General features: G+C 42.1%; 1 protein-coding gene across 2 annotated transcripts; it reads left to right on the top strand.

Annotated features, from left to right (window-relative positions):
* Nucleotides 1–12036: 12036 nt before the first annotated feature.
* LOC111833586 (chromobox homolog 4 (Pc class homolog, Drosophila)) lies at nt 12037–18885 on the top strand. 2 transcript variants are annotated; one of them, XM_023792020.2, is made up of 5 exons: nt 12037–12347; nt 12572–12615; nt 13343–13408; nt 15632–15698; nt 16446–18885. In XM_023792020.2, the coding sequence occupies exons 1-5, from the start codon at nt 12279–12281 to the stop codon at nt 17814–17816; spliced, it is 1617 nt and encodes a 538-aa protein (XP_023647788.2). In that variant the 5' UTR covers nt 12037–12278; the 3' UTR covers nt 17817–18885. The 2 variants fall into 2 exon arrangements, with proteins under 2 accessions (XP_023647788.2, XP_023647789.2); XM_023792021.2 differs by lacking the exons at nt 12037–12347; nt 12572–12615 and adding an exon at nt 12645–12988.
* Nucleotides 18886–19493: the final 608 nt, after the last annotated feature.

Raw genomic sequence — 19493 nt, 5'->3', positions numbered from 1 at the left:
TGGATAAACAGAGCTTCAGTGAGGGCTAAAATCAAAGATCCTCTGTGCGGCTCGGTCTAATGACTCACGACTCCCAGTATTATGAGTCCGACCTGCTCACTCCAAAGGCAGCGCTGATGATATTCCCCCATCACAGTTATGGAAAATAAAGCCAGCTCTTCAAACCAGAGGAGAGTCGCACTGTCCTGCCCACCCCCCCCCCCCCCCGCCACCCCGTTTATCATTCCTTTTCCTGCAGTGAACTCTGACGTCATGGATGTGGCCTTTAAAACGTGTGGCGTCCTTGTCAAGATAAATGTCCAGAAATAGGCTTCTGGGAAGGTTCCCGCCAGGGGATGTGGAAAATGACGAGTGATTCCGTTGACAAGAAACAGTGGAGCTGAAGATTGATTCCTACCTGGCTCTGTTCAATCAGTCCCTTTACTGACATCTGAGATAAAAATAGGGTGGGTGCAGGGGGTGGGGGTCCACCGGGCAGGTCATCATGCCCCTGTCATCAGCATTCAGAGTGAACTCTCAGCTCTGTAATGACTAATCAAATTCAGAGAGCGCCAGCTAACTAAGTGAGCATTTATATTCTAATCCCCACAGAACTGACAGACACAGGCTCAGTATATGGTTACACGTTTTATTTATTTATTTTTAGCCTTTTACAAAAATAAATAAAGCACGATTCCCAGACACTGGGGCCTGTCGAGGGCTGAGTGCCGCCTCTCACTTTTTCCAAGTGTTCCCGAGCCCCTGTGTAAACTTTCCTCCCCACGTCCGAAAACCAGCACTAGGGCAACAGTGGGGAATCCTTCAGAATCCATAATTCATGCCTGAGCAGAGCCGCTCCCTCCCCCCATTCCATCATGTGGAGTGGAAGTCTCTCACTGCTGGATTTGGGGGGGGGGGGGTGGGTGGGGGTTGGTGTGTATGGGGGGTTTGAGGGCTGCCTGGAGACTAGAGCTCTGATTGGAAAAACACACATGGAGCAAAACGCACTGCATGCACATCCGTACGCCTGCAAGCATGTGAGCACGGTCACGAGCATGGAGACGCGCTGGAATGCGTGCGTGCACCCGCGCACACACACACACACACACACACACATGCGCGCGTGCACACAGCGTGGGACTCTGTGTGTTTGAGCTGTCTCTTGGTTTCCGGAGTCTTTAAAAAGGGCTCAGATTTATGTGACAGATCTCAGCACGGAGGCTAAAGCACGCTGGCTGTCCGCTGCCAAACCGGGCTTGAGTTACACGCTCAGTCGGCGGGGCTCCGCTGCAGGCTGCACCCCCACAGCCCCCAAAGCTGCACGGAGCCCTCCGCCGGCCCCACGCTTGCACCTCTGCCAGCTCCTGTGCGTCGGGTCGCAGGGAAAAGGCAGCGTGTACACAGCTGGAGCGGCAGATGTGGTGTCGAGCACTTGCAGGACGGCCGCGCTTTCGACACCCACCACCAGCAGTACGGGCGCGCAAATGAGGTGTGCGTGCATGCAGGCTGACGTGACGGAGGAAGAACGAAGCGGGGTGGTGATGCCAGAAATGCATGGAAAGGGGTAATTGACTCAACGATGTTTAGAGGCTGGGTTGCCTATAGGGGAGCATTGAGAAAGGACACCAGCAGCAACTTTGTCTGTTTCTTTGTTTGGCGAAGGGGGGAGTTATTTCTGGGGAGATGTGTGGAGAATAGGACCCATGGAGGGACAGGCTGGCAGAGTGGGCCTGCTTTCACTGAGCGGACAGTTAATTCACAGCCTCCATTCTCCGCTGTGTATTCTAGAGTGAGTAATGCATGACTATGAATATGCCAAATATCGTGAGACCAGATTGCCGATGCGGGGGACAGATAATAAAGAGAAAAATGAAAGATAATACAATCTTAAACGGGCCCAGCGGAACAGCGGTGGTAAAGAACAAAAAAACTTCGCGGGTGTGTTGGACTCAGGTTTTGGTGTGTGAGCATTTCCATGAAGCATTAACTTCAGAGCAGAAAATGAATCAAGGCTGGCTTTCCAGACTATAAAAAAAGCAGTTAGGCTCATTCACATTCCGACGACATCCAAGAGGATCTCGAAAGTTCACGCTTCCAATTCTCTTTCCCTGTAGTAGCTCTGTTATTATTATTGGCTGTTTAAGGTAAAACTTTCCTACAGCTATTAGTCAAAGATAACATAAATCATGAAGAAGTACATTAATTACACAGATAACTAGAGGGATACGCAAAGTAAACATGATTTATACTAATATATAAATGTATTTTTGCAATATTTGTAATATATATATCCAATGAGGGTTCCAGTGATATTTTTGCCACTAAATTGAGTTTAAAAAGCATGATTTATTCAGACACGATTACAGAATGAATCAATCCTTCAACAGTTTATTTTTTTGTCATTTTGTGTAGTCAGACACTGCAGGGAGCTGGAAGAGTGGGATGGGTATAATTAAAAGGGAACCAAGAATGGTTTTAATTAAAGTGACTTTGATTAAATGTGGTGAATGCAAACGGAAAATGGAAACAACAATAGAAAAGGAAGGCGATTCATGATCAACAATAATTCATTAGGAGATTACAGTGTGCGCATTAATAGGGTGACAGAACATGTCGCCTTGTTGTACTGTTTGATTCTGGAATCAGAATGATAGACAGCGGTTTGCTTTATAGATGTGAAAGCAGCCTGCTTTCAAGAGTGAATCCTTGTGTAGATCTATAAGCCTCCCATTACAATGGCAGTTAAATTGATTTCACAGAGAGACTAGAACATAGAGCTTTCTACTGACCAGGCCTGTTTTAGATAAAGCAGATCTCTTCTCTGTCCTAGCAGTAGATGCCAGTATCTCTGTCACCTGTACAAGATCGCAGAGGCCTCTCAGATCGAGACGATGTTTGTCGATGTGAAATTCCCACCAGAAAAAGAGTTAAACGTGACATGACCTGGCCCCTTGACCTAAACACAGTAGAGATTGTTTTGGAAGAGTTTGACCAGAGAGTGAAGGAAAAGCGGCCAGCATATATGTGCCTAGTCACCATCTCTCCATTGTTGCTGTCTTCTGCCAAGATGCTGTTGTTGAGTACTAAGCTCTCGGGGCTGCCTTAGAGATCAATGCACCTACATAAATATCAGCAGTCCTGTTTCGGGTTGGTATAAATGGAAAACGTGACCCCCTCGCCACACAGTCTGTATAAATTAAAGTGCAATTAAAACAGGCAAATCAGCTCTCCCTTGAGATGCTATTGAGAGCAGAGGCAACATTGCTTAGGTACTTCAATCAAGGGCCTTGTTCCCCTCATGGTGAGGGCCGCTTCTTATCTGCATGACACAGAAGATGAGAGCTGACTCTGCAGTCACATGATCAGTATAAACTTTTGGGGTTAGGTGCTTCCCCCAGCGGGGTTTCCGTGGTATTGACTACAAACCACCTGCAGAGAGGTTCCTAAAATGAGCTTGGGTCCAGTTGGGGGGGATGCCATCCTGAAACATGACGATGTACTTCCAGTGCTCACCAGTGAATGATCAGGCCCAGTTCAGCATCTGTTCACACACTCGTCTGCCTCCAGTACAGTTCAGTGGTTTGATTTGCTCAGTTTATGATGTGTTTTGTTCTTTCTTTTTTTACGCTGGCATCCAGGTGCTCGATATAATATCGACGGGTTTGCCGTGGCAACCTGCAGAACCTTTACACGAGACAGGCGGCCTCTGACTGAACCCCCCCCCCACCACCACCACCCTGTCCCCCATCCCCCATCCCCCCTCTCTAGCTCCAGGGAGGGGATAACGTGGAATCTCCCAGCACAGCAACCCATAAGGATAGCAAGTGCCTGCCTCTGCAGACCTGCACAACAATTTCACTTAGGGAGAGGGGCACTTACAGGCACGAGGCATCAAATGCAGAACCACAATTACATCAATCCTCGCCAGTGTAAACATGCTGCAGGACAGTGTAAATGTTTATCATACAATTATTACAAGAACCGGATGATTTTTGTCAAAAATGTCCTAATAGGATCAAAGATCTTCTGAATGCATAAGAAATTATGTCATTTCCAGGCAAAGCTTTCTGGGTAAATGTCCATTAAATTAACATGTAGCCAGGCTTGCAATCCTCATGTTGGCAAATTATCTTAGTCCATTTCTGACTGAGCATTAGCCGGCCAGCTATATGGCATCGTTTAATAACCACCCGCTGAGTTCTGTCAGATCGCCTGTAAGCTCCTCTTAACATTTTTGCCAGAATCCCATCCCCCCCACCCCACCCCATTTTCCTTCTCCCTACGTTGAACCAAATCGAGGCGCTTGTCCGGGAGAGTGGAGTGGAAGTCGCTTCTCAGGTGTGAATTATTTCTCTCATCCTACAGTGTATCAGCACCAGGCAATGACAGACTCTGCCCACACTGGCACTCTCCAATCCCGAGGCCGTTGGTGTCATCATGGGAGATGCTGGGAGAAAGCATCAGCGTGGCATCTACAAACCTACGATTCAGTCTTTGCTACCCCCAAGTCTGCTGGCTCTGTCTGCCAGTGTAGTTGTTTATCATCTTCTCTTTAGGCCACTAGCAAACCCTGACAGACTACACAAATGGCGTGTCTTGAGCTCTCCACCAAATGGAAGATGGGATTCTCCATTTCTGAAAGCAAGCTTGGTGGTTCCTTTAAGGCCATTTGTACCGCTGTGAAAATTCTAAGTTCAGATTCTAAGCTCAGATATTTCATTTATTCTCTCTACGACAACTGAAGAAGTACATATACCAATTACTGTCTAAATACCTATATTATTACGATCTTCAATTCATACTGTGCAAATTGCAGAGGTTGGCCGCAATCAATGTGCGTTGTGTAACTTTATCATTACAGTTAATTGTAAGAGTTTGGACGTCACGCTTAAGGAGGCATTAAGACTCTAATTCATCTTTAAAAGCACATGGGAGATTTGCATCGATCGGTCTTTGTTACGCTGCCTAGAGCGGTTAATATTCGTGCGTCACCATCGTAGAACAGAAAAAACAAATGGAGAGTTTTCCAATGAATCTCTGAGTAGCGCCACTGTTGTTCAATAATTATGCGATATTACCTGCCACTGACGTGTTTGATCCTCGCAATTAAATAGAGCTTTCACAGGGAGAGTTGAGTCACCATGACGGGGGTGTCTGCATCAGCTCCTCAGACGTATGCAGCTACATTAAATAGTCTATTTTTGTCGTGACCGAGCTCCGCTGGAGAGAAAGGTGTTCTTTCTCATTCAAAGCCACGTATGCCTAGCGTTAACATGCGCTATTTATCTGTGGTGACGATCTTCGATGCAACCAAATAATCGGTGTTTAAATTATTCGACATTCCCTGCAGATTTTGTCTTGTAATTTGGCTATTTGTTTGTGTCATTGTGTTAATAAATGCAGTTAATGGCTAGGTAAGGTATTAATTCCATAAACCGCATTTCTGGTAGCGTGTGAATGCACGATACATACACGGTACTGCTATTAGCTGCAATTTATGCAGTTTGACGCAATATGTATTTGATATATAAAGAAATACTGCGGTTCTTAGTATTTTATGTGTGCTCCCAATGTTGACCTTAAATCCTTGCAAAAAATATGATGTTAATTATTATTATTATTATTATTATTATTATTATTTATTTTTACTAGCATTTCTGTCCATCTTCCAACTGCTTGCCCTGGAGCCTATCCCAGGCAAGAAAGAGCTGGGTGGAATGCCAGTCTGTCACATATATCTGTGAAATCCCTGCTGAAACACACCTGATTCAGCTGTAAGCTGGGCAGGAACTGGGGACCCCGATGTGGATTTTATCCAGGTGATACTGATCTTGTCTCTCAGTAGATGAAGACTGGGCTTCCCCCTGCAGTTTACAAATTTTGTGGTACAGGGTGATGTGGTTAAGTGATAGATAATGGAATAGAGAAGTGGAACTTGTCTGTTTAAAGCTTATAGTGTAGCAAGAGATCCAAAAAGAGGCATCGGTCGATAAGACCGACATGCAAGCAGACACACTGATTGTAGAAGTAAGGAGCATAATGAATTCCTGCAACTTATCGGGTCGGTACTAAACCTGAAATAGAAGAAGCAAAAGGCATGCTGGCCCTGGAGAAAATCCAGCGCTACACCTGAGTAGCATTATGAGTAGTGGGTTAGTAGGCTACACCGTGCCTGTGGTTGGAAGGTTACCAGATCGGCAGGATGATTTCACTTCAGGGCCTCTGAGCAAGGCCTTTAACCCTTAGCTGCTGTGTGACCCTGCGTACATCGCTCAAAATAAAGCTAAGTAAAAATGTAAAATGAAGATTGTGAATATCCTTATAGCCTTTGGGGGAGGGGGGGGGGATGTTAGCATTAAGAATCTATGGAGACCTGATAACTGCTGTCCTATGGTGATCCCCCAGAAACTTGAAAATCTGCCAAGAAAAATGAATTAGTAACAGTTCAAGCTTCGATTCAGAGTTGGAGGTGACTTAATTAGTGTCGCCTGTAACTGCTTCCACCCAATATTTGTAAGGTATGGCGTCTGTTCATTTAATTACACTGAGCTACATTTGCATTTCCTCTACAATGAATGTGCATCTTAGTTAATTTCCAAAAATGTGCCCATAGAGATACCACTATAAGTCACGTTATTTTATTTGCTGTTGTCACATTTCCTTATTGCACAGCTTTGCTGGGTAGATGGATGGACCTTTTGTCTGACTTTTCTTCCACATTAAGCTCGGTAAATGAGAAATATGGAATGCTGACTTACTTGCTGTTTCCTGGCAGCCATGCTGACTAATTAAGCCAGGCTTTAAAAAAAATATAAAATTTGGAGACATTGACTTCCTCATATCCAGCTTATGTCTGGTAGTTTTTTCCAAGTCATTTTGCAGGTGAACCTCCAAAGATGGAGCCCCATTCTACATGTTCCACCTGTTGTCCGCTCCTAATTACCATCGTCTTCTCAGCTGGTACTAAAAACATATCAACCACTTTTATTACGGCAATACATGAGAGGTAAGACACAAGAGCAAGGAAAAGCAGTTGAACACCATATGAATTAAAATGTATTGTTAAACTCTACATCCTGCAGCACAGGTGCAGATTTAGAGAATGCATGAACATACATTAGTTCAATGCAGGGTGTTCAATGCATGGGAACTGAAACTATTGCTCAGATGATGTTGTATTGAAAGGCATATACAACTATTGTGGTGCTAGAGATATTTAGATTCGTCATAACACAGCCAAGCGACATCAAATACAAGATGGCATGTTAATGAATAGACAATATGATCATCAAACAGTGAAATCTCATAAGATATGATAGTTATTCCGCTACTGAAATTATTATGGAATTTTGCATAGTTTTTTTTTACTTAAATGTCAACTGGAAAGGTAGAATGTAAACTGGGTGATTACATTGTTAATAAATAGCACTTGTACATTATAAGTAAATAAACAGGTAAATTTAATCTCTAATTATATTCAGGTTTGACTTCCAGTTTTTCCTCAAAGGGTGAGTGTGAGCTGTGGGGCAAAGAAAGTATCAGTTTTGCAAAAGTGCCCTTTAACTCTGTATCACCTTTTTGAATTAAGCAAAGGTGAATGCTGGGGGGGGGAAATATATTAAAGTTTATATTTCAACTGAAGTGTGTTTCTGTCTGCAAACGATGAAATGCATAGATCCAGGAGAGCTGTTTGTTGATGGTCCTGGATATGGATGGCCCTCAAATGAACTTTCTCAGAGAGCAAATGTAAATGCAATTCAGCAACTGTCCCTTGAAATAGAGACCTTGGGCAAAGGAACTTCTGATGCACAGGACAGCAGACGTGGCCTTAAGTGGGTACAGCACATGTTCCGCATCTCCTTATAATGCAGCACATGTTATGCTAGGCAGCCGTTTGGACTTTTGGACTTGGGAACTGTGTGTTTTAGATATTACATCTAAACTGCTCTAGCTAAACTCATAAATATTACATAACACATAAAATATAAAAATATCAGATAAGATTATTTAACAAGAAACTATTTTTAACTGTAATTAAAATCTTTGGAAAAAGTTTGAAACTTTTAACATTTTGATTTATATCTTGCGGCTTTGGTGCTGGAGATCTCAAGCTTTGTGTCATTTCCTTTGTGTCATGAGATTCTACTCATCTCCTTCTCTAATCATTGTCATTATTAAGGATTTTTTTGGCCTGAAGGAAATGCATATGACTGGCGAATCCAAGAGGCGGGTCAAGCATTTATCTAGCCCAGCACCCACAGCACACATATGTCATAAAACAAGTCTGGAGGAGGCAACTGTTATTTGTGAGAGATTCTCCAGGGTTTGTGTCCCTGAGCTGCTTCCACTAAATCCAAGGGCAAGGACAAGCTGCTGTTGCCTAAAGCCATGTGTTTTTGATAGTGACAGTCACAGCCACACACAAGTTGTAGTCACACTTACATCACCTGTGTTTAGCCTTCCTACCCAGATGTTACAATTAATTTCCATTTACTATCAGCTAAAGCATTAAACGAGGTATCTCGCGATACAGAGAAAGTGGTTGTTAGAATGTTTCCTATTTGCATCTGTTTTGCATAGAGTGTGACGTAATCGGGTTCTTGCCACAACTGAAGGTCAAACGCAGACAACGGGAAATGTATGAGTCCCTTTTTTATTCCAAAATGGTGACTCGTGCCAATACATTACAGTGTTCGCCATGAAAGATAAGAGGCGCTGTGCACTTTTAACTGTCGAAGGAAATATGACTTACTGCGACTTAACGTGTTGAAATGGGCGGCGAGAGAGCGTTAATATGGTTAGGACAGATCGACATACATCCGTGGAAGGGAGCTGCAGCGGCAGAGTAAGAGGGCTGCCGCAGATGGGTTCCAATGTGATGCCAATCAATTCGTCAGCTTCGCTTCCACATGACATTCCCGACAGAAGTATTTCTGTAGAGCCTCGGGGAAGCCTTTTGATGTTTAGAATATATGCAGATTGCTGACATTTATTCATGATGTGGCCTTGACAACTTACAGTCACATGTAATTGAAATGTGGATTTAAAATGATTAGTTTTACCTTCGCCATTTGGCACCAAAATGCCTTATTAACCAATCACAGCAGTATCCATAAAATCAAATATGTCTGCCTGAATTAAATAGGGACAAACCATCCATATGTCCAAATCAATGAGTAATGGAGATATTTAAATGTTAAATACATGTAAATAGAGTTGCTATGGGTAAATCTGTTTAGGAAACGAATGTACTCAAGATGCGGGAAAACAACAGTATCACCTGACAGTGTTCCGCGAGTTATATAAAGATAACGTTTTGCTGTGTCACCCTTCCGCGGAATTGCTTCACACTGGTTCCAGTTACACCGAGGAATTTTGCAATGTTTATTTCAATTTCGCCCTGCAGCTGCATTTCACCTGATAGCACAAGTGTGAGAAACACATACTATCTTAACACTATGGTTGACGGCGCAGATTATTTTATTTGCTGAGCGACATGAATGAATCTCCCTCAACCAAAGCATAAACCAAAAACAGAAATCTGTTGTAAAAAATTTGATATAATACATTATAAATAAAAGTAACCAATTGGATAAATTATAGCTCTTTGGGTGGGTTTTATTTTGGGTGGTGATCCATTTTACTTTACGACAAACATTTTGATGAGACAAGGTGCATAAACCTAATACATCGACAGAATGCTGTCATTTCGGCATTTAGCGTAGCTCAAGGTCGGTCTGATAAAGAAAATGGGGAAATTAGCTTCCGTGCTGTTGCATTGCGACAGTTGGGCGGATTTTCTTCTTCACTGCATAGAAAATAGAATTCAAGAACAGTGGTGCACTATCTTGTGTCTTAACCTTTCTTGTTCCTAATTTACTTATATAAATCCAACAATATATAACTAAACACACGTTCTACCAATATCCAACGGATTAAAATGAGTTAATTAATGTCTCGCTTGATATTTTATGGCTGGTTTGTGTTTATTACCATATATGGGAAGGCAGTCGTGCTTGCTTGCTATAGGCTGGCACTTGCCGCCTGCAAGGACTGTGTTGTAGCTTAACCCTTTTGGTGCTGAATTTTAGTGAATAACACCTCGTTTATAGCTGAAATTCTCGAAACCATTTTTAAGCACGAGGACGGTCTTTTTGTAGTTTTGCTTTGTCAGGTGTCAATAAAAGAATCAGTCCAAACTGTTCTACTTTTCTTAAGAAAGATGTTTGGTCTAAGCGAGTTTTATACCAATCTAATAAACCTATTTAATCTATTTCTATTCATATTGCCGTTTTAACTTAAGATCAAGGTGACATTGTGTGTGTACGTTTGGGCATGACGGCGCGTGTTTCCAGTGATTTAAGCCAATAACGTTGTTCTGTAACAGTATTGTAACAGGTCCCGAATGGTTCCATTGATGCCCATTATATCATTCTATAAAGGAAAACGTGATTAATAGTCCATGATACATAGTGGACCAAGTGTGCTATTATGTGGACTACATAATGTGTTACAATTATGTGCCAGAGCTGTTCGCCTCTTGCCAGCAATATACCAGCCGGCTGGTGCCCATCAGGATTCAGATGGCATTAATAACCGCACTAGGGGAAATGCCACCGGGTTTAAACTCCCACTGATGTGACCTACATATTTTTTAAACCACGTGCCACCGATTAACGTTAGACACCTGATACATTACTTAGGAGACCATGTAAAGCTTTATCAAATCGTTTGGTCTAATGAACATTCCAATTAAAATAGAATAAATCGATAGAGCAGCGCTCGGCAGACCAAAATACAAGATCTGACACACACTATAAAGACTCACCTGCATTATTCCGCATAGTCGTTAAATTGACGATGGATTATGTATCGTTTCTACAAATGTACGTGATTATATCTCAAGGGAAACAAAACTCCAAAAGCTCTTCCCTCGAAATGAAGTCAACTGTCTACTGTTGTCAGATTGCCTATATATATCTCAAATGTTTTCCTATTAATGTCTTATAAGTTATATATCGGTGCTTTAGATTATAGCGAATGGGTGTACCTCATGTTCTTTAACCATCTTGCAAAAAAAAAATCGTCACTGTTCGTATATGTCGGAAATTTCTCAAATTTTCTCCCTCATGCTGGTGGTAATTCACAGAATAAGTCATTCTACTGCAGTTATTTTGTTATTTAGAAACGGTTCTATATTATTATGTTTCTGAGTTCTTAAGAAGCATAGTTGTTGTACATATAGAATGTATTCGGTTTCGGGAATAGAATAACCGAATGTGATCACACAGACATCAACGTGAATGTATCCACTCAGGTGAATGTATCCACTCAGGTGAACGTTTAATTAGACTACATAATATTCAATGGGCAAATTATTCTTGTTTGAGAGTAAATTTCTGTTACAAGCACCATGTAAAAACTTTTTTTTTCAAAAGGAAATTGCGATTTATGTTTCATTTTATTGCACAAATGCGTGCTTGTTTCTTTTCAATAAAAGAGAGATGTGTCTGCGATTTATCGGTTTTAAACTGCCATTCCTGTTTTTCTTTATAGATAAAGATAACACTTGTTTTACATGTTTACTGTAAAACATCGAGGATATGTTTTGCTCCACATTTTCCAGCTGTTGTCGCTAACTTGAGGGAATTAAAAGCAAAACCGCACCTTTGGAATTCGCATGAGTTACTTTTAGTCGAAAGCACAGGAAAGATCCCTAAACTGTTTAGCCGCAGCTGAATTTTAAATAAAACAAACATTGCTCGAATTAGACGGAAGTTAGTTAACTTTTTAAATGTATAATGTAATACATAAAATATAGTTCATTTGACTTGTACAACACTAATTTATTTCCATTGATCGCTCGGGAATTGGAAACGACTTTTTTCTTGCTAGAAGAAGCCATGCTTGTTTACCAATGTAATACTAAGTATATTTTAGCAAGTAAGTTGTTTTGAGGGAAATAGTGCTATTTCCATAGCTCCCTCTTGCAGTTCAATTCCGCGCTTACATCCAAGAGAATAAAACCTCGTCCCAGCCCCTGCCCTCCCCCCTCGTGGCGCTGACGTCACAGTACGGGCTATTTGCATATACTGTTTTTCACCGCTTCTACTAGAGTGCGTACCGTGTATCGCTGCCTATGCCAACGGGAACTAAAGCGAACGTGTGAGAGAGGGGCACACAGAGAAGAGGGAGGCTTCGTTTTTTTCCCTTCAAATAAGAGGAAAATTACCAAACGAAGCCACCAAGTGACAGCCTCCCGCAGTCTGTCTTTTGCAAACCCGTGCACTGCGGCGAGAATGGAGCTACCCGCCGCGGGAGAACACGTCTTTGCGGTGGAGAGCATCGAAAAGAAGCGGACTAGAAAGGTATCTCACTAAAACTCTTAATAAGACGTAGATCTGTCAAGATTATCGGTAGCGACAGAAGCGACCTGGCACTTGTGTTGTTCTGCACGAAGCGCGGTCGCGGCTGCCTTCGTGTTAAGCTGCTGTAGTTGTAACCTTGTACGCTCAGCTCGAAGCGGTTGAAATGTTCTATAGCTATCTGCGTAATTAACTTATGTTGTCCATTATTTTTTTTTTCTCTCCAGGGCAGAACAGAATACCTGGTGAAGTGGAGGGGGTGGTCTCCTAAGTACGTCAATATTTAGTGTCAAACTTTTATCCACACGTTATCATGTAGATTTAATCATATATCATCTCATATATGTATCCAAACCGGTGCTACGTATTCCGTATAGTATGGCTTTACACACGTACGTGTCAGTGTGTGTACACCAGAGTGTGTCCGCGCGCTTGTGTGCTTTTCTGTGCGTGCGCGTATGGTGAGAAAGGGTGTGTGTGTGTGTGTGTGTGTGTGTGCGCGCGCGAGAAAGAGCGCGGCTCGATGTAAGGATGCCATCACTAATTTATGCTAGGGAATGGAGAATGTGTGAACACCCCCCTCGCATATTTTTTATTTACAGCCTCTGATAGCTTTCTCTATCATGGGATATCAAAATGAACACGTGAATAATATCGCCTTACCCGGCTCTTTCAGTTTGCTTTCTACAAATTGTACGCTGCCCTCGTTTCAGTTGAATTGATTTCTTTAGGAAGAACGTTTTAATAATTGGTGTTTAAATGGAAAATAAACATGGCGGTTGACGGGTAAACACAAGGGCGCGTTAGTGTTGATTTTTTTAACAATTGGGAATGTTACTCTTTTAACCTTAGATGGCTATGTTTGTATACTTAATAACTTACTCTGCCACCTACATAAACAATATTGTAGCAGACGCTTGACAGAAAGCATAAATACGTGGGATCTGAAGGCCCTACTAATGCTGTGATAATAAATGGTTCTGTTCGGCTCTTAATAGACACAGTACGTGGGAACCTGAAGAGAACATCCTGGACCCGCGACTCCTAGTCGCTTTCCAAAACAGGTGAGGAAAAACAGCCCGCCTCGACTTGACATGTCGACCATATATAGTCAAAAGGGGAGGAGGGGCTCGACGCTATTACAGGCGCTGCCTGCTTCACTGTGCCCGTCTCTTAAAGAATAGACTTTTTCATCCATCCATCCATTCATTAATCTTCCAACCGCTTATCCTGGTCAGGGTCGCGGGAGAATAGACTGTTTCTACAATTATTTATACACCAGGAACTTTTGACAACCTCGACAGATTAGATATTTTGAAACAAAGGCTGCTTGTGTAGAAACCAACAAGACTTAAGAGGATGATAGGAATGTCAGTGTGAGACTTAAAATGCTTAACTTGTATAACGTGTATTTAACCGGGAACATGTATAAACAACGACGTTATTATTATTTCCCGAATATAATCCAGCGCTTCCGGATGAAATGGCTAAAAATAACGTGTTGTAAAGCACGTTTGCTTAAATAGTACTCTGCCTTTAATTGTGCTCGGAATAATCAGAATGTGCTTAGTTAAATGTGAAAGTGTGTGCTGTTTTAATTTCGAACAGTCTAATCGGAGTAATTTCCCATCTTTAAAACGCATGTGGTATTTTTTCCATTCGCCCTTCCTTCAATTTATACCGCTTTGGGGAAAGATGGAGAGAGCAGAGAGGGGGGAGGGAGGGAATTGGGTTCATAATCAACATATAAATTGACTCGGAACGCTTGTAGGCTTCTCACAAAATGTGGCATCAGAGAAGAATTATCCTGGGAGTTTAAGTCTGAAGACAGGTCCCGATAGCAGAGTATCCTATGGCCGAGGGGCCGGAGGCTGGATCTCAATGTGCGTCTAATTGCCGGATCGTCAGTAATAGGGGGTGTGCCTCACTTGACGTCCTAAGATAAGTCGTACGTGCTGTTGCCTTATGGAGCAGAAAGTTTCACCCGGCTTTTCTATGTCATTAGTTGTTTCCATCCAGCGTTTGGATACTGACAGGTTACTCATTAGCAGTAACTTGCAGCAGGCGCTGACCGGTACCTTTATCTGTACCCGTCGTCACGTCTATTTCGAAGGAGCTTCTATTTTAGCTAATGGCATTGCTCTCCGGGGAGCCTGATAGTAGCTTAAATACAGTGTTATGAAAATATACACACTCGTCGTCACTCTAATTAGAACTGTAGTATGTGCGAGGCATGCTGGAAGGGGGAGGGGATGCCGAGTATGGATTTTAATTGATTTTTCCCCCCTCGCACGATCAGTGTGTTGAATCGGCTCGTTAGTTTATAGAGTTATATACGACTGCGGTGTTGCGGAGGGCGCCAATATACAAAGGCTACATTCGTAGTCGTTGTCGAGGTACATAAGAAGTGTGATGTTTTTTGCAATAATAGCAATGACCACGATAGCATTTTTAATAACGCGGTGTCGGATTGTAGGCACCCTGTATAATGTAAATGGTGCTGCGGAACATGTGTGTAGCAGTGTGAACAGAAGTAGGACTCATCGCCATTGCAATTTAGGCCACATTAAATTCGATTTAGCGGCCTTGTAGGCTTGGTGGCTAAAATAGGGGGCAAACGTTGATTGTGTGTCAGTGAAAAGGCATTGTTAAGAAAGTGAATCTGTCCTGAAATAAGTTTTTTTTTTTTTTATTAAATACATTCATTATGTCGCAGAAACAACATAGATAGCTTTTTTTTCTGGAAGTTGAAGAACGTTGTTGTGTAGCCTAGATGAAGACTATTTTGCTGCGATCATATTTTCATTATTAGGACTTAACTCTATAAACACAGATAATTACATTTAGGCCTCGTTCTTGGTTTAAAGGCATTTGTGGTTATTGTATGCCAGCTTGTCAACATGTAAATTTGTAAGTTATGGTAAAGAGACAGAACAGGCTGTTGATCTTGTTATGTGTAGGGGATGTATTCGTTTCAGCAGTAACTGTGGACATTTTAACCAATGAGGGAAGCCTACAATACAATGATTGCTACAGAGAATGGACCTTGGAACCTGGCGTATGTGCGAAGAGCCTCTTCCTAAACTATTAGCACTAAAAATCCGTGTTAGTCATGTTGTTGCATATTCATATCCATGATTGTGGGCCTTTTCAGCACCTCTTTTGGCAGGAATGTAACAAGATAAGCATCTTTTTTTTTGTGCTTTTGCAATCGCAGTATAAAGTTTATAGCACACTGTGGTGTCACTGTACACTGTTGGCTCAGAATTTAACATTCATTTTCGCAGGGAGAAACAGGAGCAGCTGTTGGGATATCGCAAACGGGGACCCAAACCCAAGCACCTCTTAGTCCAGGTATCTGTCGCACCATTTCTCTGATTTCTGATGTGAGTGACCCTGTTTCCAGTTCTTGATTTGCAGTATGCTTGGATCTACCTGCAATCTGGCCTTGTTTTGAGTATATTGACACTGAGAAACTTGCATTAATGCATTCCTACTGCAAAGGTTTGTTTGGACTGCTCTAGCATTTTTATAAGCAACTATGTTTCTTACAGTTGTTTTTTGAGCATTCTCCTCCAAGGTTTTGCCATTTCTTTAATAGTTCAAAGTTTGGAAGATGAGTTTAACTTATGATGTATGCCTCTAGTCCAAAGGTAAAGACATGTGTGACTTTGTAACTGGAAAAGCTTCACTCGTCCCTCCCAGAACACTGCACATAATGTGTGATTCACTGTCATGCACTTGTGGTGTGGAGCCAGCATGACACAGCCATTGGAATTCCTTTGAGCTAAGGTCATGGGAACACAAATTTGCACAAGTCTGCTGAGAGTGGCCATGGGGCACACGGATGAGGCACTGAAGCAGGAGAATGTGTCAAGCCTTCTGATTGGACGGTTTAATGGTCAGGCTGTAAATCTATTTGCCATTCTTAGTTGGTCAACTGAGAACTTACACATCAGGAGCCAGTTGGAATAACTACTATAAAATAATATTTTTCTGATTTATGCAAGATTGACTTATTTTACTGCAGGTAAATATGTATTTCCTGGTCATTTTTAGGTTTTCGCTTACATTTATTTCTCTCTTCTTCTGTGGTTCTAGCTACCTGCCTTTGCACGAAGATCCAGCGTCCTCTCTGGGCTGCAGGGGTCTTCCCTGGATGAAGACAGTCGGCTGAAATCCGATGCCGTCCCAATGCACAGATCCCAAACGCAGCAGTACCAGTTAAACAGCAAGAAACATCACCAGTATCAGCCCAACTGCAAGGAGGGCCAAGTGGAGCAGCAGATACATGGAAAGAAGAAATTTTATTATCAGCTCAACAGCAAAAAGCATCATCACTATCAGCCGGACCCCAAGATGTATGATTTACAGTACCAGAAAACCAGAGAAGGCAAAGGTCAAGAATCTAACAGTCAAGGATGGAACCTGCCCTCGGCACTGCAAGAGAAATGGCTTTGTGACAAGGACATAAGCTTAAACAAAATCAGCAGTTTGACAGAGGACATGAAGAAGTTGCCAGGGCAATTTAATGGCAGTGAACCAACACTCACCTCAAACAACAAGGAGCCTGTTGTCCCCAATGGCATCAGCAGCAAGATGAAAATTGTGAAGAACAAAAACAAAAATGGCCGTATTGTAATTGTAATGAGTAAGTACATGGAAAACGGCATGCAGTCAGCTCGGATTAAGAATGGAGACCCTAACAGTGCAGAGAGACCAAATGATGCGAAGCTATCAGAAGACAGCAGTGCAGAGAGCTTGTTAGACAAGATTAAACTTGTCAAGAAACCGGTCCAGGACAATGGGCTCCCGAAGGAGAATAAAACTGAAATGTCAGCCACTCCGTTGCCTCTCACACAGTCTTCTGTGGAACAGGAACATTCTGCCAAGGAGGATACTATTGTTACAGAAGGGGAGAAAACAGATGAGTGTGGGAGTCAGCCAGATCTCCCCCAGGATCAGCCTTTGCAGCTAACTACTAAGCCCAACCTGACCCCCTGGCCCTTTGAGATGGGTGTGCTCTCACGACTGGACCATAGCACTAAGCAGCCGGGCCTAAGCACCAGCCCTTCCCTGAAGCGGCAACTCTCTGAGCCTCTGGAGGACAGGGGCAGGTACAAGAAGTTTATCAGCTCCAGGAGCATCAGTACCCCCAGCTCTGTGTCCTCGGTGCCCCAGACCAAGCCCATGGACCTGAATCTCAGCAGCTTCCACTGTAGCAAAGGCCCGGACTGCGACTTTCTAGACTCCATTCCAGAGGAGCCAATCGACCTCAGCTGTGTGAAGCCCAGAGCAGAAGCAAGTACACCCCCCAAATCCCTGACGCCTGTGGACCAGGCAAAAGCGACAACGGCAGCAGAGGCAGAGGACCCCAAGCCGTGTTTTAAACCTTTCCTGGGGAATATCATTATTACTGACGTCACTGCAAACTGTCTTACTGTGACATTTAAAGAATACATCACTGTTTAACATACTGACTACAGAGAAACGGAAGACTACTGACTTTAATATGTGGAGGAATTGATCTGTGATAGGAAAGTAGATAACGTTATTGAGACATGTTGTGAAGCTCTCTGACATTGCAGGGGTAACTATAAGGGGTGCCCTCATGATTTTGAATGTATTTGCTCAGTAGGCTTAAATAAATTACTTTAAAATTCTTTTTCGATAGAATACATTCTAATGGTACGAGTTTGACCATTATTGCAAATTAGAATATACCAAACAATTATTTGGATCTTCTAATACTTAATGATGTCCTTATTTCTAATTAAGGAATATGAAGCTAAGTTGGTAGTTATCAGTGGACATCAGGGATCAGGAAAAAAGCACTTACGTTTGTACAGAATATACTTTTTATGTATTTGCGTTTTTTTGTGTATGGCTTCCATTAGACCTTGATGATGATTATTGCTTTACAGGCCTTGTTTTGGAAGTTGGTCAAATCAAAAAGGACTGTGCTTTCTGCACGTCTTTGTGTCATTTCTCTTTCTGCACGTCTTTGTGTCATTTCTCTTTCTGCAGTGGGGGTGTTGTAGGTCACACATTGTCACGTACGTACATATGCATGTGCAGAAGGTGGTCAGATGCGAATGTCATGACCTGATGTATAGCTCAGTAGTGTTACTTCCATGGCCACCAAGCATTGTAGGATTTTCTTTTCTTCATGATCTCTAAGTATAGAAAGGGTTCTTGGTTCCAATTAGCTGTCAGAACAGACACATTGCAACATTCTCTGGCATAGGCAAGGAGTTGATATGAAAGATAAATTATGTTATTAGTATTTTTTACTCAGTCACCTAAACTATTAAAACTATCCAGGGGAAAGGTCTTCATGAAGAACATACTTCACTAATTCTGGGATTGCATACAGTGATAACAATTTAACAGGTTTTAAAACCTATTTAGAGATGCCTGGAAAATGTATATAGATATAATGTAAGATCCTTGAATGTAACCTCTGCTGATTCAAAGTTTAAAGATGATTTGGCATCTGTAAGATGCATCACTTTAAAAATAAATTAAGGCACTTCTGTCATAGTGTTGTGGTTATTTTTCTGTTTCAGAATAAGTGGTGGTTAAGCATGGCAGTTTGCCAGTACCATGGACTTTGTATGCAACTTGGACTAAGAAAAAAGGGCCTTTTTCTGTTACACATCATGACTTTGGTAGTTGCTGAAGTGGTGAAATTCTGTTGAGAGAAGGTACCAAAACTGTCCTCCAAATGTTGCGTCAGGACAGGTGTTGACCAAGGTTATATTCGTAATGATGACCATTAGACCAAACTGCCTTTGCACTTTAACTGATTTAGATTTACTGCTAACATCATTAAAATGACTTTCAGTGAAAAGCTCACCAATTGACTGTGGGAAAAAACAAACAAACATGACATCCTATTAGGAATTCAAGTACTTATGAGTCATCTGTCATAGTCAGTGTTTCTCCCAAATGAGTTTTATGTTCTTTCTGACTCAGTTTACTTTTCAGTGGCCTTTTCATCTCTGAACTGAGTTTAATTGCCTTTAGGAAGTATACAGTCAATGCACTGTGTACCGGAAACATTTTTTCAATCTGTTGTAATCTTTCAAAGGTCAGTTGTCATATGTTTTTTTTTTTTGTTTTTGTTTTTGCACTTGGTTGCTCAGT

The sequence above is a fragment of the Paramormyrops kingsleyae genome, chromosome 5, assembly GCF_048594095.1.
Source record: "Paramormyrops kingsleyae isolate MSU_618 chromosome 5, PKINGS_0.4, whole genome shotgun sequence".
Taxonomy (NCBI): domain Eukaryota; kingdom Metazoa; phylum Chordata; class Actinopteri; order Osteoglossiformes; family Mormyridae; genus Paramormyrops; species Paramormyrops kingsleyae.
Note: the sequence above shows the minus strand (reverse complement) of the source record. Positions and strands in the feature narration are given on the sequence as shown.